Genomic DNA, 23,047 nt, shown 5'->3' with positions numbered 1-23,047 from the left:
TTAAGCAAGGGGAGTTTCTATAGCCGAGTAGTGTATTGTGCGCAGCAAGCTTGGAAGAAAAAAAGGGATATGAATAGGGGCCTGTGCCCCAGTAGAGTTTTATGTCCAACAACGCCCCTGGCATGGACATTGTCAATAAGATGCTTGCATTTGCCTTACTGTACTGATCCAAGTTATCAACTATTGTATGTCTGGCAGAATAATGTCTCGGAGCCCAAATCTCAATCAACCTCCTCCCTTGATGTATCATAGGCTACTCACTCATCATGTCTTTGCTTTATCAAATCTTTCTCAAAAGATTGCTACCAGTGCTATAGGCCTGTTGTAGATGTTGACAACACCTGTCTTGTGTCTTAGAAGAGGTAACTTAAACCTTAGAAATGTGTACTGTATAGGTACCATCACTACAGTTACACTGGTGTCTGTCTAGTGTGTGATTTAAAGTGTAAATGAGAGTCGTTTCCTAAGCAAACTAATACACAGATGTACTGTGTCACTATTTAAGCAAATCCACCAAAAACCTCAAACGTAGAATTCCATGGTTGTTTAGGAAGCTATAGCACGGACAAGCTAGCACCCCCACTACTTGAGTCAAAAGTCCCAGATCAGTTTTTCAATTGATGTAACAAACTATCACTCAAATTAGAACCAATGCCCGTGTGAATACCGTCCCGTATGTGGTACTGGGGTTTTAACAGTTTAAGACGTCTGTAATTAGCCAAGTGGTCTTTACACCCATGGCTACTAACCTGAACTTCAATGCCACATCCTTAACTTGATGTCAATCTGTTCAGGAAAATGTCCTCTACAGGACTGTAAAACCGCTAACATTTTCCAGTTGGGACTTCTGAGATATTTGAGTTTATGCCAGATGAGTGTCCGCACCCATTCACTGCAATGAAAAGCTTAATGGAACTCCGACTCGGAATTTGAGCTTCAGGGACGCTTGACAAAAAATGACAACATTTGGCGTGTCGGACGTTTTAGAATTGTTTATGTGATGTGTTCCCATCGTATTTAAGACTACGTATTTTACAAACAAGAGGTTTGTTAATGTAACTGTATACATATGTCACTCGTAACGGCTAATCAGCTAACATGTTAAAGTAGGCTACATCCAAAGTCACTGTCGTAAAACTAGCCTTTTTTTCACAAACTGCTGATTAACGGAAGTAGCTTCGGGGTAAAATTAAAAACCTTTAAAAACGTCTAAATTGAGCAAATATTGTTGATATTATTTTGCACACGTATTTCAGTATAGTTAATATGTAATTTAATTCCATAATTTCCCCAGGAATAACTATTAAAACGTATTTCAGGAAAAACGCTCAAACGGGTTTGTCCTCCCTAATCATTGTCAGTAACAACGCAACATGCGATATAGCCCTGTGTGGAGAAGCTGCCCTATGGCAAGCCGTTTTATCATTTAACCAATGAATTCTTGATATCCAAAATTCGAATTTTTGATATCAAGAATTCAATTTTGGATATCAAGAATTCCAATTTTGGATATCAAGAATTGCATTTGGGATATCAAGAATTCCAATTTTGGATATCAAGAATTGCATTTTGGATATCAACAATCCAAATTTTGGATATCAAGAATTGCATTTTGGATATCAACAATTCGAATTTTGGATATCAGGAATTGCATTTTGGATATCAACAATTCGAATTTTGGATATCAAGAATTGCATTTTGGATATCAACAATTCGAATTTTGGATATCCAGAATTGCATTTTGGATATCAACAATGTATGTTAATGACCTTAATGGGGGCGGGATTATATTTGCATGTTCTATGTTATATCTTGGCAAGCCGTTTTATCATTTAAACAATGCTAGTTAACATGGCTGCGCGTGTACTGAATGGTCCGTGTACCTTGTGGCCATTGGTTTTTCTATTTTGCAACCCGTGTTGACAAACGCAAAATAGGGCCGTAATATTGTTTTGTCACTTTAGTAAGTCAAACACACATTTAAGTATAACGGCTTGTTATACTTATTATGCATACTGGCACAAGTGAAAAAGAGAGAGAAGGGGGAAAATGCGAATCTATTGGGGGTGTTATTACTTGCGAACACCAGAGGGCAGCAACGACTAGCTTTTAAAAAAATGTTCCTGTGATCTGCAGGCCTACAATCTTGACGACATGGCAGCAGGTTCTTTAGTAGAAGACACACACACCAAACTGAAGGCACATGTTGACCGCGTTTGCTAGTTGCTACTTAGTTAATAAATCTTTGATGAACCCAAGTTTCTTTAATATATATTAAGTTTCTTTAATATATATTAGAAACATTACAAGACGGGGCTCCAGTGTGTGTTCAAACAAGGCCAAAAGTGCCAGACGGTATCAATCACATCCGTGCAAGTAACACTCCACGCCCCAACCCTCCCTCCCCCCACCTAAATGATGCTTTCAGTTCTGTTGTAAGTCTTAATGAAGTGCATTGAGGCAATCATAGTAAGAAAGTTGAGGTCATGTGGGCTACCTTTGCAGTTTACATAGAAACACAACTGACAGAGGCACTGTTGTGGATACTTTTTTCAAAGTTCTGATCATATTCCAAATTCAACTTCTTCAAAGTCCAAAAACAGCACGGAGCAGCAACGAGAGGGTTCCAAGGAAAATCTGATTTCCCTTTTGTCTGTGCTTCACCTTTTATATCCAATAAATTACACCCCTGAACTTTTAAAACAGATCTATTGGCCTACTACAATTGTAAATATCCTATGACTTCTGCTCCAATTGGGCCTTGATGCAATGCCATCGAATAGTTTCTGCTGTTTCTGCCACGTTTTTGGGGACTAATCAGGGACCAAACCAGTAACTTGTGCCCAGTTCCTCTATTCTGCCCCACTACATGTGTTTTCCAACACCAGTTGCAATCAACCCTGGGTTATAGCCCTTCACCATTGCATGGTGCCATTCATTCTTCATAGGTCACACCCATCAAGTCAAAGTGAAAAGTAACTGGTCCAACTCCATGTCCAAGCCCATGGTATCTGTGGAGGAATACAGTCATCACATTTGTCAAACCCTCCCCACACAAGTCCAATGACTTAATAACTTTCGTGTAGGCCCATACTATAGCAGTTTGCAGACATACAACACAGATGAGACTCAGGAGAGTGAATTAGAGATAATGGTAATGGGAGGGTGTTGCACTTTTCTGCTTCTCTTTTCTCCACTCCACTTGGATATCAACAATCCAAATTTTGGATATCAAGAATTGCATTTTGGATATCAACAATTCGAATTTTGGATATCAAGAATTGCATTTTGGATATCAACAATTCGAATTCTTGATATCCAGAATTGAATTCTGGATATCAACAATGTATGCTAATGACTTTCATGTGGGCGGGAGTAGGCAGGCTACGTAAATTCTGTTTGCAAAGGCCTAACATTTTCTACGCTAAGAGCGTTGCCCACTGCGGCCATTGTAGACTTTGCCTAGGACTGGCATTTCCAATGGGTGTTATTAAGTGCTTTGAGCGGCTAGTCAAATCATTCATCTGCTCCTCGCTGCCCCCCACCCTGGTCCAACAGGTCTACAGACGATGCCATCGCTCTGACTATGCACACCGCTCTCTCCCACCTGGACAAAGGGAATACGTATGTGAGGATGCTGTTCATTGACTACAGCTCAGCATTCAACACCATCATCCCCTCCAGACTGGTCTCCAAGCTTGTGGACCTGGGACTGAGCACCTCCCTCTGCAAGTGGATCTTCCACTTCCTGACGGGGAGGCCACAGGTGGTGAGAATCGGTGACCGCACCTCATCCATACTGATCACCAACACAGGCACCCCCCAGGGCTGTGTGCTCAGCCCTCTCCTGTTCTCCTTGTTCACTCACGACTGTGTGGCAACGCACAGCTCCAACCTCCTTGTTAAGTTTGCTGACGACACAACCATCGTGGGCCTCATCTCTGACAGTGACGAGTCAGCCTACAGAGAGGAGGTTGACACCCTGACATCATGGTACCAGGACAATAACCTCTCTCTCAACATCAGCAAGACCAAGGAGATGATTGTGGACTATAGGAGGCGGCAGGAGGAGGAGCATGCACCCCTACTCATCAATGGATCTGAAGTGGAGAAGGTCAACTGCTTCAAGTTCCTCAGGGTGAACATCAGCAACGACCTCACCAGGTCTGTTCACACGGACAAGGTGGTCAAAGCGGCCCATAAACGCCTCTTCTTCCTGAGGAGACTGAAGAAGTTTAGTATGGACTCAGTCATTCTCACTAACTTTTACAGATGCACTATAGAGAGCATTCTGACTGGTTGCATTACAGTGTGGTATGGGAGCTGCACAGACAGGGACCACAAGGCCCTACGTAGTGTGGTCAGGTCTGCTGAGTTCATCATCGGCAGGAAGCTCCCAGCCCTACAGGACACCTACCACACACGATGCCTCAGGAAAGCTGGCAGGATTCTAAGAGACTGTTCCCACCCATCCTTCAGTCTCTTTACCCCGTTGCCTTCTGGCAGGCGTTACCGCAGCATCCGGTTGCTCACACGCAGACTGGACAATAGTTTCTACCCAAGGGCCATCAGGCTTCTGAATGGACACTGATATGGACATTGATTCACTGCACACTAGTCACTTATACACTGTCACTTTCAGTACTGGTTGCACTATCAGTAACACTGCACTACTGTACCTCACTGTACTTCGCCATCAGGCTCCTGTATGGTCATTGACATAGTCACTGATCTGCAATTTTGCACTATTGTACTGTACTCCACCTAGGTTAGAATAGGTTATAGGGTTGTAATAGGTATTATGTGCATTTAGGGTTAGTATGGTGTATTATTTATTGTTATCTGTATATTTAGGAAGTTTTAGTATTAGGGTTAGTATAGTCGATTATTTATTGCTATCTGCATATTTAGAAAGTTTCACTTATTTAAGCTCAGCATAGATGTAAATTATGATCTGTGTACTTATATGTTATGTTATGCCAGGTGCTTGCGTTGTCTTGTCTTAAGAATTTCAGTGCCCAGTCTGACCTTGTGTTGTTCTGTGTACCTGACAAATAAAAGACTTGAACTTGAAGCATTCCAATTACAGTCCTAACTCGGACACACATTGCATCACTGTGTCTGTCTCACTGTACATGCATGTATGGGATTTCCCATGTACTTAAGTTATACACTAATCAATACAACTTTCACAAATCAATAGAACTAGTCATTGGATACTTAGTATGTTGTCATGTGAGTTTGTTATTGATAAGAGTAGATTGTGTGTAGTCAGGTTGAATAGATGTTCAGGGTCACGAGAAAGTACTGGGTGAACGTCCCTTGTGATGGCGGGGAGAGCTCCACCTATGATCTCTCTCTGCCCTGAGTGGTCATGGGCTGGGAGCTGGGAATCTTTCTCTGTGACTGTTGTAACACCATTAATACCTGACTATCAATATCCATGTTGAATTTATTTGACCCTATAAAACACGTTCCCCCGACTTTTGAAGGTGGGAAACATGATTGAGACCTAAGCCTGGTGTTGTGCCGTCATTTATTGTCAGAGGTCTGTTTTCTCTTCCAATCTGCAGATCAATAATACATCTAGTCACTTATAAGAATACAAAAATACAGAACTGAACTTAAGTCTCCGTTAATGAAGACGAACAAGACACTTTCTTCATCAAAGGTGAGTTCTCTGCTGGGGATCATGCTGGACAGCTTGGAGAAGGAGGCTGAGAGTAGCTGATGGCCATCATGGACAACCCATCTCATCCCCACAGTGATGATGCAATGGAGAACCCGCAGCAACAGAATAGACAGCCACAATAATTAGAGGCCACACTACAATTCATTAGCTAGTGAGATAAATGCAGATATGATCAATTTTATGAATACAATGAAATAAACACAATGGAGATGGTGTATTGCAAATAAACTTTATTAAAAGAAAGTGATTATAATTCGTACAATATAAATGTGACTTTGGATTTATTTAATAGCTTCACATAAAACATTACATTGATACCTGCCCCCTCTAATAACTACTTATCCCTAGCACATAAGATGTAAAGGTAAAAGTTTGTACACAATATGGGCACATTCCTCTGATCTAACGTTGCTGACATATCAAATATCAATCAAATAGTAGTCGGAGTATGAGGTGTTGTCTTCTGCTTTTGCTGGTGAGATCAGATTGGATTACCTTTAAAGTCACATTCATATGTGTGCATGTTCAGAAGACCAGCAGCTCAATAAACATAGGTGAACTGTGTCCTTTCTTCAGACTGAATCCAGATGAGCTGTTCAACCAGGTAGACAAGGTCCACCATGTGGGCTGTGGACAGCGGCTTTGGACAAGGTCAGCTTGGTGTTGTCAGGCCAGGTAGTCATGATCCAAGGACTCTGGGCCACCTACAATAAATAAATAAGAGAAAGAAATAAGAGGGAACATTTTTTAGATCAGGGGTATTCAACTTCTATGCATTCTTGAGTCTGCAGTCTTTCTGTTTTACCTCATCACCATCACTCACCCTCCCAGCAGTGTCACAGATAAAATGTATGCCCTGATTGGAGCCTTCAAATGAATAAAAAAAACTAGCTTGTCCAGTTACATATTAAAGGACTTAGATTAAAAACAATACCATCATCAGAATTGTGACTGACCCTAGTTCCACATCCCACACATCAAGGCGACATGTCTGGGGAAATTAGGACGTTGTGTCACCATACACCATAGGCTACCAGAGTATGTCTCCTTAGACAGGCTCTGGCATTACTTTTCGCAAGCTACTAGTCTATATAGTCCAGCAGTCTCCAAACCTGTTTCTGAAGAGCTACTTGCCTGTAGGTTTTTGATCCAACAACACTCATTTGACCTGATACGAGTTACCTGATCAACCAGATAATAATTAGAATCAGGCGTGCTAGTGTTGGACCTTAAACCTACTGGCAGGTAGCTCTTCAGAAACAGGATTGGAGACTCGTATAGTCTATTATATTCATATCTTTTCACGTTTCATGATGAGCTAGCCTAGCTAGCTAGAGTACAGTAGCATTAACGTGTGCTTGCTAGCTCGACTGTAGTGCTAGTTATCGAACAAAACAAAACAAAGTATAAAAGCCAAAACTAGTACAGTACCTCTTTTGTTGGGTGGTCCACGTAGGTTTCTTATGAGAGTATGAGACTTTTTCATTACAAACACTTGCACAGACATCTTCCAACCCGTCTGCTACGGTACGAGCAGACTAAACCCAACAGAATCCCAACTTTTGCGTAGTGTACGCAACGTTTTTTTAAACTCCCCCCACTCCCCTACCCATTGGTTTACAGCTTTAATTACGCAAATGTATGCTAACTTGATATCAAGAATTGCATTTTGGATATCAAGAATTCGAATTGTTGATATCCAGAATTGCATTTTGGATATCAAGAATTCGAATTTTGGATATCAAGAATTTCATTTTGGATATCAACAATTCGAATTTTGGATATCAAGAATTGCATTTTGGATATCAACAATTCGAATTTTGGATATCAAGAATTGCATTTTGGATATCAACAATTCGAATTTTGGATATCAAGAATTGCATTTTGGATATCAAGAATTCGCATTTTGGATATCAAGAATTGCATTTTGGATATCAAAAATTCGAATTCTTGATATCCAGAATTGTATTTTTGATATCCAAAATTGGAATTGTTGATATCCAAAATGGAATTCTTGATATCCAAAATTCGAATTTTTGATATCCAGAATTCAATTCTGGATATCCAAAATTCGAATTGTTGATATCCAAAATGCAATTCTGGATACCCAAAATTTGAATTCTTGATATCCAAAATGCAATTCTGGATATCCAAATTTGGAATTCTTGATATCAACAATTCAATTCTGGATATCCAAAATTCGAATTGTTGATATCCAAAATGCAATTCTGGATATCAAGTTAGCATACATTTGCATCAAATTTGCGTACTTAAAACTAAACCAATGGAGTTGAAGAGTGAACACATGCGCAAACGCCGACAGTGAAAATCTTTGAGTTCTTTCCATGTTGCAAGAGATGGGATAGCAAGGCTACTGCAAGGGCGATTTGTACAGGAATTTTTTTGTAATAAGCAGGTTTATTAACATGGAAGAGGTTGTGGAGAACAGCGAGATCGGATTGGACGCAACATCTGAGATAACTATCCCTACTAGCAATAGTACGAGTAATAGTACTGCAAGTGCCCGGGTCATTCAACGTGTTCATCGTGCCATTAACCTAGCAAGGAGGGAGCTGGAGAATGAAGACAACAACAACTTGTTGTCTTCAGTCAGGGAGTCTTTTCGCTACAACAACCACGGTTAAACTATAGCAACAGGCCTTTCTCAAAATTCTGATATTAAAACTTTTCTATAGCAATGTGATGAGAAAAGGCCATAGATCCTGTAGGGATAGGCGATTTTACCGTGGGTGCATTTGCACCCCCTACTGTTGGGATGAAAACATTAGAATTTTCAAATTAATGCAAAAAACGATAACATGATTATTTTTGATCATTTTTTTGTAAGCAATTTTTTTTACTACCCTTTGCACCCCCATTTTTAAAACTTAGAATCGCCTATGCCTGTTATCCTACACAAAGTTTATATACTTATAGAGAATAGTGCTTAACTAGATTACTACATAGCAGCCCTTCGTGACCAGAGTGACCAGTGTCATAGTGAAACCTTTTGGGTTCATAACATAAATTGTTGTTTGTTATTGTATTTCCATTTTTGTATTATGTTAACTTGACATGAAAGTTATATAATGTAACTAATTCCTATCTACAATTTTATGAATAACAGACACTGCGAGAAGAGGAAGGCGGCCAAGGTCAATGACAGTACTGAATCTTTTTCTTGTGGACCGAATGGACTGCAGTAGAGTTCCCACAGATGGCCAAAAATCTTGCTTAACCCAAGCTGGTCTTGGTAAGTGCTGTGATAAATTACAGAGAACAATAATGTTTATTGATTTCCATTTAGATGTCAAATCCTAAAGAAAGTGTAACTACAACAACCTGTTTCCAAATTACTTTTTGTTAAAGGTTTTGCGAGGAACAAGTTGGTCAACCTAACCTGGGACTTGCGTGAATTTTATGCATTTGTGTGTGGGAGCTTTCCGTCTGTGAACCTGAACTTAATAGGTTTCACTGTGGCCAAGGCAAATAAACAATGAAGGTTGATGACACTTCATGCCAACTCTTTGAAGGATCTGAAGCGTCAGTTACGAAAAAGCCATCTTTATATAATTCCACGTGGAAACCTCTTATCTGGAAGTCAGGTGTGTTCAAAGTATGTGTTTTGCATTTGAAATAATATTTTATGAAAGTTACACTCTGGAGTCTCCCAGCACTCCACATTTGTATGATGCTATGAATGTGAAGTGTTTCTTTTTTGCGTGACATTTGAAATTGGTGATGGAGTACACATTGGAATGAGGTATAACAAAGTTCCTATTACATTAAACTAGACTGAAGGCACATAAGTGTGGAATGTATTTTCAACAGATGTCTGCAGCAGTGGTCAAACCCTCCACCACACCTGCTCAGTCCAGCCAAGTAAGTTGCGTTCACTTACTCCAGTTTAGTTTTAAGGCTGACATGAACATCAAATTCAGATTCTCAAAGTTCCTATTACATTGGACTAGACTGAAGGTACATAAGTGTGGAATGTATTTTCAACAGATGTCTGCAGCAGTGGTCAACCCCTCCACCACACCTGCTCAGTCCAGCCAAGTAAGTTGCGTTCACTTACTCCAGTTTAGTTTTAAGGCTGACATGAACATCAAATTCAGATTCTCAAAGTTCCTATTACATTGGACTAGACTGAAGGTACATAAGTGTGGAATGTATTTTCAACAGATGTCTGCAGCAGTGGTCAACCCCTCCACCACACCTGCTCAGTCCAGCCAAGTAAGTTGTGTTCACTTACTCCAGTTTAGTTTTAAGGCTGACATGAACATCAAATTCAGATTCTCAAAGTTCCTATTACATTGGACTAGACTGAAGGTACATAAGTGTGGAATGTATTTTCAACAGATGTCTGCAGCAGTGGTCAACCCCTCCACCACACCTGCTCAGTCCAGCCAAGTAAGTTATGTTCTTTTAAAGGACAGTTAATCCCCAAATAATGGCAGTTTGTTTGATCTACTAAACATGAAATTATGAACAATCGATAGAATGATGTAAATTGGGGGCCAGAAAGATCCACAACAATTACAAAGGGTTGACTGTGTTCAGAAAGACCCCGAATCATTTAACCAGACAAAGCAAAAAGTGGTCAGATGAGTGAGGCCATGCGTTACAAGCGACTTCACAATTAATGGACAAGTTGAAATATAACTTAATACACATAATATTTCCTTACATGACATATCATGTGGTCAGCCTGTTTGTATTCTAGAAAAGGTCATACCTGACAGTATCGTAACTCCTTGAACCCTGTTCCCTGAAACAAGTAAGGCCCTTATGTGGACTGGGGTGAGCTCCACAGCATGACCTCTTGGCTTAGAAGGAGAAAAACCTCTTTCTCACAGAAATTCTGCATATCAATAATATGAAGTAATTATGTAATTATTTTACAACAGATGTCAGCAGCAGCATCAATGGAAAATTCATTAGAGAGAGACATGTCATTTCAGGTAAACTCAAATTAATGTTGTGTCATCATTGGCCGCGTTTCCCAGATTCGTTAAGAAGCTCTTAACGCTAAGAGCTTCTTAGGAGCGCTGTAAGAGCGTTCTAGAGCGCTCTTAGAACACTCCTAAGAAGCTCTTAGTGTTAAGAGCTTCTTAACGAATCTGGGAAACGCGGCCATTAACTGTTATTGTCTTACTTAGTTAATTTAATGAAATGAAAATGGAAGAAATTGTTTATATTCTTCTTATAGCTGGAGACGTTGGACCCACTAGAGTGGCAGAATGCAGGAACGCCTGATGTGAGATATTTACGTGGCGTATGTTATAATGAACAACAGAAAGCAGGCACTCTGGATTGTTTTAAGTTTAAGAACATCTTTATAATTGTAATCCATTGAAGGGTTATATATGATAAATTCTGTAAACTTAAAGTACCTTGGCTTGTTTGCATTTTCATAGATTTTCGTATATTTATGTACAGTTTGTATCAACAAAACTTTTTTTGTAGGTGTTTTACAAAATTCCAACAAGCTCAGCAGTGGATGCTTCTCAAATTGTAGACAGGTACTTGCTGTTATTGATAAAGATATTACATTATGTATTTGTAAATGTATTTATTTGTGCCTGAATTTAAATCACCTCCTTATTATGTGAGCTCCTCGGCACTGCTTACTAGTCAGCATAAAACACATGGCATTGGGTCTCATGTTATACTACCCTATAATACTTTGCTTGTATTACACTTGTGTAATTGTGGGTTAGAATGCCCCAGGTTTATTATAATTGTGTATTAGGGTGAGTGAGGGTTAATTTGAGTTATTTTACACATTTGTAGAAATGACTTCATGCTGGCTGAAAACAATGACGATAATGACAGCAGTGATCATGACAGCAGTGGTCATGACACGAATGACGAAAATAATTTCGCCACAGTAAGTCTGCTTCATGCTATGGTAGGTTGGTCTTTTAATGAATAATAATCCTAAACCCCTCAGTGTAGCGGTCTAAGTCACTTGCTAAAACTGTTGTAGCACACGGTGCACAAGCCTTTTTTTAAACAGAGAAACTTTGATCAATCCTGGAGAATTTGTCAGGGTGTTGGACGTGGTTACCATGCACCTCCTAGCATGAAGCTGCGGGAGTTATATTCTCTAACAAAAGGTTCTGTAGTTGGTCTGCAAAGTTACACCCAAAACATTATCTAAACAGTGCACTGCTGAACTTGCGTGAATGAATAGAGCCTAAATCAGTTTTTCTATTGTGGTACTGTCCCTTCAACTCTTAGCTGTGATATTAGAATACAGGTGTGCTGGACCCCAAACACATTTGTAGCAAGGAAAGAATATTTAGGAAATGTTTCAAAAGGTCACCCATCAGCTCTGTTTTTAATTAATCATTTTATTTTCATATATTTCCTCAAGGATGAAGATCTTAATCTTGCCACAGTCCTCAAATGTTTCCGGAAACAACACTTCTGCCAAGATGAAGAGGACAGCCAAAGCAGCTCTTCCGACTCTGGCAATGAACTCCATGTTGTTGTCCATAGGAGGAAAGTCCTATACAGTGCTTTTAAAGCAATGTCATCACCATCATTCTGCTGGAAGAAATCTCCAAAGGTGGAATTTGTTGGGGAGGAAGGAGCAGATTACGGGGGGCCACAGAGAGAGTTTTTCCGGTGGGTGATAAGTAATGCAATGATATTAAGAATTATATTATATTTTTATCCCATATTTTTCCCCTCCCAACTTGGTCATGTCAATCTCACTACTGACCTTGACTTGGCAACTCTAAAATTAAATAGTCTGAAGGCCAGAGAATCTTTTTTTTGTAACTCATTATTGATGCTTTGTGAAATTGTATTTTCTCTGTCAAAGACTCTTGATGCAGGATGTGCAACAGTCCGGTGTGTTTGAGGGTCCATCTAAGGAGCTACTGTTCACCTACAATCAGGGCCAGGAACAAAAGTACCTAAAGGTTGGAAAATGCGTTGGCTGGTCGATCGTCCATGGGGGACTGGGATTAAGAGCCCTCGACAAAACACTGTTCGCTTGCATGTGTGGCCACAACCCATCCTTTAGAGATTTCCGTTGGCAAAATCTTGATGAAGATGTACAGAGTAAAATCAAGAAGGTATGAGCAAGCAGTATAACATTTGATTGACACTGAACTAACACAGTAGTGTAAAACTAAGAGGTTGATCTGTGTCTTCTAGTTGAGAATTGCATTAAAAACTTGAGTATATTTGTCTTTGTCAGATTCTCAACTGCAAAGATGAAAATGAGTTTGCTGCATTGCTCCAGCCCGAAGTTCTAGGCAACTGGTTAGCTGAGTGTGGCATATACATGTCAAAGAGAGAGGAGATCCCTAATATAATTGCATACATATGCAAACATTATGTGTTCATGAGGTAGTGACACATCATAATGACACATAAATATTTTTTAGTTGATGACAACACTTTGAAGCTGACTTTACAAACATGTATGCAATCATCTCTGGAGGTTTAGAAATAATACTGTACTGTAACTATGTCTGATATTGCCCTTGTTAAGTAATTACATCTATTGACAGAGTTGCAAACATCATCAAACAATTCACTGATGGATTGAACTCATTGGGCAATTTGTGGGATGTGGTGAAAGCCAACTATGCTGCCTTCCTGCCAGTCTTCACCGACATGTCCTCCCCTCTCACTCGCCAATCCCTCAAGTCACTCTTCAGTGTCAACTACAGTACAAGGGGCACCAACCGACGAGAGCAGGAAGAGGACACCATCTTCAGCTGGGAGGTGTTTCTCAAGATGGTAGAAGGTAAGATTATTTGCTGTTGTCTTGAAACACATTGACAGTGTCAATAGAGTTTTGGATTACCCTAAATTAAATGCTAAATAGAACCTAGTAAATGTATACAAATGTTAACAACCGGTTCAGATGGTTAGATTTCTGATCCCTTCTCAACAGACAGTCAAGCAGATGTTACTTTTGAGGACATCCTCATATTCATCACCTCAGCAGACATGATTCCTCCACTTGGATTCCAGGAACAGCCAACCATTGAGTTTTATGACCAGGAACAAGGCAGGTCACGAATGCCATATGCATCCACTTGCGCACTGACCTTCTACCTTCCCAGAGGCCTTGATAGCGAATATAAAATGAAGGAAATGGTCACTTCAGCCATAAAAAACAGCTTAGGTTTTGGAAAACCTTAAGTTACTGACAAATGACATGTACCTATGCTTTGATATTCAGTTAATTTTCTTATCCCATCACTTTGATAATTGCACTTTTGTCTCCCCTGTTCATAAAACTCTGTTCTAAAACTGGTACTTTTGGAAACATTTTATCTGGCCTTTCTGGTTTTGATCTCAGTGTAGCCTGTAATTTGGCTGCTGATTTCAGACCCTTCACACGTTCAATTGTTTTTCTTAACTTTGGGTTTTATGTAATCCGTTAATGTTTGAGCTTTTAATGGTATTTTCAGACTACATTGTGTACAGAGTTTATGGCATATTGATTTGACTGTAGGCTATAAAAATAAGTTCTCAAAATGATGTATTTAGGTTTGTTGAAAAGAAAGTGTTGGAATGGATGGCTTTTAAATCATCACCTATAATTTAACATATTACATCAGTGCCTCAACTTGAGCTACAAGTCTGAGCTTTTCGAGTTTCTCATGATAGGAATAATCAAATTTAAAAAAGGATAACATCTTGTCTCTCCCAAATGCAATTGTTTTTCAAACTGTCTGCACGTTGGTTAAAGGTACATTCTCCATCTGAGCCTGTTGACATGTCGATGCATACTTGAATAAACACTGTGCAACTGAGTTATTGGTTTATTTGATTGCAAAATACACCAATCATTGTAGGTACATGTAGGATTACAGTTGCCACATTACAGTGCACTAGGTTCTCATTTACAGACAAAACACAACATGGTACATCATACAAAGTATTACTGCTGCTTCCCATTTCATTAATCACACTTGATATAAAGTATTCAATACTTTATATCAATAATTCATATATAATTTTGGATATCAAGAATTCCATTTTGGATATCAACAATTCCAATTTTGGATATCAAAAATACAATTCTGGATATCAAGAATTCGAATTGTTGATATCCAAAATGCAATTCTTGATATCCAAAATGCGAATTCTTGATATCCAAAATGCAATTCTTGATATCCAAAATTTGAATTGTTGATATCCAAAATGCAATTCTTGATATCCAAAATTCGAATTGTTGATATCCAAAATGCAATTCTTGATATCCAAAATTCGAATTCTTGATATCCAAAATGCAATTCTGGATATCAACAATTCGAATTCTTGATATCCAAAATGCAATTCTGGATATCAAGTTAGCATACATTTGCGTAATTAAAGCTGTAAACCAATGGGTAGGGGAGTGGGGGGAGTTAAAAAAAAACGTTGCGTACACTACGCAAAAGTTGGGATTCTGTTGGGTTTAGTCTGCTCGTACCGTAGCAGACGGGTTGGAAGATGTCTGTGCAAGTGTTTGTAATGAAAAAGTCTCATACTCTCATAAGAAACCTACGTGGACCACCCAACAAAAGAGGTACTGTACTAGTTTTGGCTTTTATACTTTGTTTTGTTCGATAACTAGCACTACAGTCGAGCTAGCAAGCACACGTTAATGCTACTGTACTCTAGCTAGCTAGGCTAGCTCATCATGAAACGTGAAAAGATATGAATATAATAAGACTATACGAGTCTCCAATCCTGTTTCTGAAGAGCTACCTGCCAGTAGGTTTAAGGTCCAACACTAGTACGCCTGATTCTAATTATTATCTGGTTGATCAGGTAACTCGTATCAGGTCAAATGAGTGTTGTTGGATCAAAAACCTACAGGCAAGTAGCTCTTCAGAAACAGGTTTGGAGACTGCTGGACTATATAGACTAGTAGCTTGCGAAAAGTAATGCCAGAGCCTGTCTAAGGAGACATACTCTGGTAGCCTATGGTGTATGGTGACACAACGTCCTAATTTCCCCAGACATGTCGTCTTGATGTGTGGGATGTGGAACTAGGGTCAGTCACAATTCTGATGATGGTATTGTTTTTAATCTAAGTCCTTTAATATGTAACTCTGGACAAGCTAGTTTTTTTATTCATTTGAAGGCTCCAATCAGGGCATACATTTTATCTGTGATACTGCTGGGAGGGTGAGTGACGGTGATGAGGTAAAACAGAAAGACTGCAGACTCAAGACTGCATAGAAGTTGAATACCCCTGATCTAAAAAATGTTCCCTCTTATTTCTTTCTCTTATTTATTTATTGTAGGTGGCCCAGTCCTTGGATCATGACCACCTGGCCTGACAACACCAAGCTGACCTTGTCCAAAGCCGCTGTCCACAGCCCACATGGTGGACCTTGTCTACCTGGTTGAACAGCTCATCTGGATTCAGTCTGAAGAAAGGACACAGTTCACCTATGTTTATTGAGCTGCTGGTCTTCTGAACATGCACACATATGAATGTGACTTTAAAGGTAATCCAATCTGATCTCACCAGCAAAAGCAGAAGACAACACCTCATACTCCGACTACTATTTGATTGATATTTGATATGTCAGCAACGTTAGATCAGAGGAATGTGCCCATATTGTGTACAAACTTTTACCTTTACATCTCATGTGCTAGGGATAAGTAGTTATTAGAGGGGGCAGGTATCAATGTAATGTTTTATGTGAAGCTATTAAATAAATCCAAAGTCACATTTATATTGTACGAATTATAATCACTTTCTTTTAATAGTTTGTTTGCAATACACCATCTCCATTGTGTTTATTTCATTGTATTCATAAAATTGATCATATCTGCATTTATCTTACTAGCTAATGAATTGTAGTGTGGCCTCTAATTATTGTGGCTGTCTATTCTGTTGCTGCGGGTTCTCCATTGCATCATCACTGTGGGGATGAGATGGGTTGTCCATGATGGCCATCAGCTACTCTCAGCCTCCTTCTCCAAGCTGTCCAGCATGATCCCCAGCAGAGAACTCACCTTTGATGAAGAAAGTGTCTTGTTCGTCTTCATTAACGGAGACTTAAGTTCAGTTCTGTATTTTTGTATTCTTATAAGTGACTAGATGTATTATTGATCTGCAGATTGGGAGAGAAAACAGACCTCTGACAATAAATGACGGCACAACACCAGGCTTAGGTCTCAATCATGTTTCCCAGCTTCAAAGGTCGGGGGAACGTGTTTTATAGGGTCAAATAAATTCAACATGGATATTGATAGTCAGGTATTAATGGTGTTACAACAGTCACAGAGAAAGATTCCCAGCTCCCAGCCCATGACCACTCAGGGCAGAGAGAGATCATAGGTGGAGCTCTCCCCGCCATCACAAGGGACGTTCACCCAGTACTTTCTCGTGACCCTGAACATCTATTCAACCTGACTACACACAATCTACTCTTATCAATAACAAACTCACATGACAACATATTAAGTATCCAATGACTAGTTCTATTGATTTGTGAAAGTTGTATTGATTAGTGTATAACTTAAGTACATGGGAAATCCCATACATGCATGTACAGTGAGACAGACACAGTGATGCAATGTGTGTCCAAGTTAGGACTGTAATTGGAATGCTTCAAGTTCAAGTCTTATTTGTCAGGTACACAGAACAACACAAGGTCAGACTGGGCACTGAAATTCTTAAGACAAGACAACGCAAGCACCTGGCATAACATATAAGTACACAGATCATAATTTACATCTATGCTGAGCTTAAATAAGTGAAACTTTCTAAATATGCAGATAGCAATAAATAATCGACTATACTAACTCTAATACTAAAACTTCCTAAATATACAGATAACAATAAATAATACACCATACTAACCCTAAACGCACATAATACCTATTACAACCCTATAACCTATTCTAACCTAGGTGGAGTACAGTACAATAGTGCAAAATTGCAGATCAGTGACTATGTCAATGACCATACAGGAGCCTGATGGCGAAGTACAGTGAGGTACAGTAGTGCAGTGTTACTGATAGTGCAACCAGTACTGAAAGTGACAGTGTATAAGTGACTAGTGTGCAGTGAATCAATGTCCATATCAGTGTCCATTCAGAAGCCTGATGGCCCTTGGGTAGAAACTATTGTCCAGTCTGCGTGTGCGCGACCGGATGCTGCGGTAACGCCTGCCAGAAGGCAACGGGGTAAAGAGACTGAAGGATGGGTGGGAACAGTCTCTTAGAATCCTGCCAGCTTTCCTGAGGCAACGTGTGTGGTAGGTGTCCTGTAGGGCTGGGAGCTTCCTGCCGATGATGAACTCAGCAGAACGGACCGCACTTCGTAGGGCCTTGCGGTCCCTGTCTGTGCAGCTCCCATACCACACTGTAATGCAACCAGTCAGTATGCTCTCTATAGTGCATCTGTAAAAGTTAGTGAGAATGACTGAGTCCATACCAAACTTCTTCAGTCTCCTCAGGAAGAAGAGGCGTTTACGGGCCGCTTTGACCACCTTGTCCGTGTGAACAGACCAGGTGAGGTCGTTGCTGATGTTCACCCCGAGGAACTTGAAGCAGTTGACCTTCTCCACTTCAGATCCGTTGATGAGTAGGGGTGCATGCTCCTCCTCCTGCCGCCTCCTATAGTCCACAATCATCTCCTTGGTCTTGCTGATGTTGAGAGAGAGGTTATTGTCCTGGTACCATGATGTCAGGGTGTCAACCTCCTCTCTGTAGGCTGACTCGTCACTGTTAGAGATGAGGCCCACGATGGTTGTGTCGTCAGCAAACTTAACAAGGAGGTTGTAGCTGTGCGTTGCCACACAGTCGTGAGTGAACAAGGAGAACAGGAGAGGGCTGAGCACACAGCCCTGGGGGGTGCCTGTGTTGGTGATCAGTACGGATGAGGTGCGGTCACCGATTCTCACCACCTGTGGCCTCCCCGTCAGGAAGTGGAAGATCCACTTGCAGAGGGAGGTGCTCAGTCCCAGGTCCACAAGCTAGGAGACCAGTCTGGAGGGGATGATGGTGTTGAATGCTGAGCTGTAGTCAATGAACAGCATCCTCACATACGTATTCCCTTTGTCCAGGTGGGAGAGAGCGGTGTGCATAGTCAGAGCGATGGCATCGTCTGTAGACCTGTTGGACCAGGGTGGGGGGCAGCGAGGAGCAGATGAATGATTTGACTAGCCGCTCAAAGCACTTAATAACACCCATTGGAAATGCCAGTCCTAGGAATTAATGACTGCATCTTTTGTTATGAACTGCATCATTTCAACATATTTGTGAAATAATAAAACACAATGCCTGCCTTTTCCCTCCCACATGAACAACATAGGCCATACTTATGTAAAATGAGCTGGTTTTGGATTGTGTTGGACGGTTTAGCATCTATAGCTCCAAGAGGAAAGTTTAGTAGTTTTATTACAAATAATTGAAAGCTTAATGTATGCCAGTAGTGCTTCAAATTATTGGGTGGTATAGTCTCATAAATTTTCGTGCGTATGTTACTCGTGTGTACCTGCTACTCGGAGCAGGTACACATTTGAACAGTAGATGGCGTAGTTCTGCCAATTTAGTGGAATTTAATCTGAACCCAGATAACGATGTTACACATACAATACATTCATAAAAATAAAAAAAGGACAATGATTACGTTTTTTGGGGTCTCAAAACATCCAACTTCATCCATTTTCAAAATCAATGTTGAACTAAACCAAACGCCAACGGATGGCAAAGTCTACAATGGCCGCAGTGGGCAACGCTCTTAGCGTAGAAAATGTTACGCCTTTGCAAACAGAATTTACGTAGCCTGCCTACTCCCGCCCACATGAAAGTCATTAGCATACATTGTTGACATCCAGAATTCAATTCTGGATATCAAGAATTCGAATTGTTGATATCCAAAATGCAATTCTTGATATCCAAAATTCGAATTGTTGATATCCAAAATGCAATTCTTGATATCCAAAATTCGAATTGATGATATCCAAAATGCAATTCTTGATATCCAAAATTGGAATTCTTGATATCCAAAATGCAATTCTTGATATCCAAAATTGGAATTCTTGATATCCAAAATTGAATTCTTGATATCCAAAATTCGAATTTTGGATATCAAGAATTCATTGGTTAAATGATAAAACGGCTTGCCATACTGCCCCGGTAAATTGTACAGTAGACTACTGCTGTGTTCGTCTTGGTAGCTATTGCGTTGGTTGAATTGGATTTAACGTTCCGTTGTACGGTTTAGGCTGAAATTAATTATTTTCATGAACAGATTGACAAAGTTTAGGCTGTGGCAATGAAGTTAAGGTTAGCAGTTAGATAGACTTTTGATTTAAGTAAGGGGAGTGCCGAACATGTTCTGTCGCCGTTTGACTTCCTACAGCTGTGTAGATGTTTTTGTAGTGTCTCGCGTAGGCTACAGCGTTGCAGTGAGCAACACTGGTTTGAAACCACAGGTAATGATAATTTCACCCACAAATCGTTTACTTGTAATGTCATAATAAATCCTACAACGAAAATGTATTTGTGAGGAATGTTTATTTTAAAGATTGAAAACAGATGCATCATAGACCACTGTAGTATGTGTTGCCCGGGCAACAGAGGCTAATGCCATGATGCTAATGCTTCAGTGAAATAGTAGACTAACGTTTCCAAAAGTAGATGTGGGCCTACTTCCTTAATAATATCAGCTAATATTTTACATTACATTTCATAATTGTGTTTCACATCACAAAGTAAAATGAGTAAATAGTTATCACCCTGGCCTCTTTGCTTGTGGCGTTTCTGCAGCTGCCTTGCAGTAAAGCTATAGTTAGCCTAGCTATCCCCCAAGTTAACAGACGTGAAACGAATGTTCTGCTACAGGTAGTCACGCGTGTTTTCGTGACGTTAGTGACGTAGTGACGTTAGTAACGTCAGTGACTGTGGCTAGCAAATTAGCCACCGTTAGCTTCACTTTTCACCACAAAAACGCAATTTCTACTTAAACCATGCAACGGAACGTAAATAAAAATACAACCAACGCAATCGCTACCAAGACGAACCTTTTGACACCGCCGTTGTGTATGTAGTCCAAATATTGACTGATCCTTAGGGGGGCGAAAATAAATAATAATAATAAATAAATATATATGTGAGAGAACAAAGGTTGTGCTCTCGCCGAAGGCTTGAGCACACCCAATAATTTGCAATTCACGGTGTCCTGCGGATCCTTGGTTCAATGCTCTTTCAATTGTTAAAATTCTCCTTCTGACTTGATTCAGTACACGCGCAGCCATGGTAACTAGCATTGTTTAAATGATAAAACGGCTTGCCAAGATATAACATAGAACATGCAAATATAATCCCGCCCCATTAAGGTCATTAACATACATTGTTGATATCCAAAATGCAATTCTGGATATCGAAAATTCGAATTGTTGTTATCCAAAATGCAATTCTTGATATCTAAAATTCGAATTGTTGATATCCAAAATGCAATTCTTGATATCCAAAATTCGAATTGTTGATATCCAAAATGCAATTCTTGATATCCAAAATTCGAATTCTTGATATCCAAAATGCAATTCTTGATATCCAAAATTGGAATTCTTGATATCAAAAATTAGAATTTTGGATATCAAGAATTCATTGGTTAAATGATAAAACGGCTTGCCATACTAAACTAAACTTTAACGATGCTAAACCGGCATACGCATTAGCCAACAGCTCGTGTCTCAGGGCCTGCGGGAGGCGATATTATGAATCAGGGGAAGGGGCCGGGTTCCTGGATTTGATTGGGTCAGGCCAGTGCCAATAAAGAAAATTAACCAATGCGCCGCAGTCAGTTCTCTATGGGCCGGCCCGACCAAAACAAATTAACCAGTGATAATTGTTCCACAAACACCTTGTAAAATCCAACTCAAATCTTAACTCAAAATTCAGCGCTGTCTCAACATCACATTGTCCACTATGGGTGCAGGAGGAGATGCCCTGACTGCATGGAATACAGGATAACCTCATCCTACCTTTAGATAACTGCAGAACACATTGAACTAAATATATTTATTTAATAATGTGCATATATTATCATATGTCAAAAAATGGAAATACAGTCCTAAGCTCCCACGCAATCGCTATACACTCTACGTCCTAGTTATCAGTCCAAACTTTAATACTGTTCATAACAAAACGCTTTTGTTTTCAAATTGTATCTCGACTCGGGCTATCACTTGCACAGTTGATGGCAGCAGCAATATGCTGCAACTCGAACTGTTTTTATTGGTGATCCACCAGCCACCAAATAATGTGGTTTTCGAGCCTCCAACTCGCCTACAAGTAACAGTGTCTGAGAAGATACTTTCTCGTGCGCACTAGAAAGTATCTCATGCGCACCGGAAAGTATCTTGTGCGCACCAGAAAGTTTCTCGTGCCCACCAGATTTTGTTTTTCTTCTCCATGTCCCTTTAGGGGCTCCGTAGGATCATACCCACAATTGTAACTTAAATGTACAAACTTGCGTTCCATGCTGACAAGTAGCTTGGAAACAAACTTTTCCCAATGTAGGTGAATCGTCACAAATAATTTTTCAACTAAGACAGAGATTAGGTCACAACTTTATTTGTATTTCCCTTTCGAATCATTCTATAAATATGGCTTTGCATTTATCTAATTCAACAAAGCCAACAGACTGAAACCAAGTGATTGTGAAGACAACAGTATCAACATGAATAAATTCTGTATATAGGAAGAACAGCATGAATAAAGTTCATAGTTCTTCAGTCAATATACATTACATTGCATTTAGCAGACACTCTTATACAGAGTGATTTACAGTAAGTACAGGGACATTCCCCCGAGGCAAGTAGGGTGCAATGCCTTGCCCAGGGACGCAACGTCATTTTGCACGGCCTGGAATCGAACCAGCAACCTTCTGATATGTAGCCCGATTCCCTAACCGCTCAGCCATCTGTAGGGCTTCTCTCCAGTGTGAGTCCCTCATGTTAACTTTTAGACAGCTTTCCTTTCTGCTTTTGGCAACAGCAATGGTGTTGCTAATAGCGTAATTATATTGTAAAAATTATATTTGGTGGCCAAGCCGCGAAGCGGCGCAGCCACCTCAAGTGTTTCTACCTTTTCTTATAATTGGGTGTGCTTTGCCTTCGGCAAGGGCACAACCTTTGTTCTCTCACATATATTATTTATTATTGTTTATTTTCGCCCCCCTAAGGATCAGTCAATATTTAGACTACATACACAACGGCGGTGTCAAAAGGTTCGTCTTGGTAGCGATTGCGTTGGTTGTATTTTTATTTACGTTCCGTTGCATGGTTTAAGTCGAAATTGCGTTTTTGTGGTGAAAAGTGAAGCTAACGGTGGCTAATTTGCTAGCCACAGTCACTGACGTTA

The 23,047-nt window shown here is 40.0% G+C and overlaps 1 protein-coding gene and 1 long non-coding RNA gene across 2 annotated transcripts; one reads left to right on the top strand and one right to left on the bottom strand.

The window, feature by feature from the left end:
- Nucleotides 1–5,907: 5,907 nt before the first annotated feature.
- On the bottom strand, nucleotides 5,908–7,241 carry LOC134008750 (uncharacterized). Its single transcript, XR_009928182.1, has 2 exons — nucleotides 7,124–7,241; nucleotides 5,908–6,396 (listed from the first exon to the last, which is right to left on the bottom strand). It is a non-coding gene; the product is annotated as an uncharacterized LOC134008750 (long non-coding RNA).
- Nucleotides 7,242–12,214: 4,973 nt separating this feature from the next.
- LOC134008784 (G2/M phase-specific E3 ubiquitin-protein ligase-like) lies at nucleotides 12,215–13,974 on the top strand. Its single transcript, XM_062448312.1, has 5 exons — nucleotides 12,215–12,328; nucleotides 12,528–12,783; nucleotides 12,909–13,060; nucleotides 13,225–13,463; nucleotides 13,614–13,974. Exons 1-5 carry the CDS (start codon nucleotides 12,231–12,233, stop codon nucleotides 13,862–13,864), a joined length of 996 nt encoding a protein of 331 aa, XP_062304296.1. The 5' UTR covers nucleotides 12,215–12,230; the 3' UTR covers nucleotides 13,865–13,974.
- The last annotated feature ends 9,073 nt before the right edge of the window (nucleotides 13,975–23,047 follow it).

This window comes from Osmerus eperlanus, chromosome 22, assembly GCF_963692335.1.
Source record: "Osmerus eperlanus chromosome 22, fOsmEpe2.1, whole genome shotgun sequence".
In the NCBI taxonomy this organism is placed as follows: Eukaryota; Metazoa; Chordata; class Actinopteri; order Osmeriformes; family Osmeridae; genus Osmerus; species Osmerus eperlanus.
Note: the sequence above shows the minus strand (reverse complement) of the source record. Positions and strands in the feature narration are given on the sequence as shown.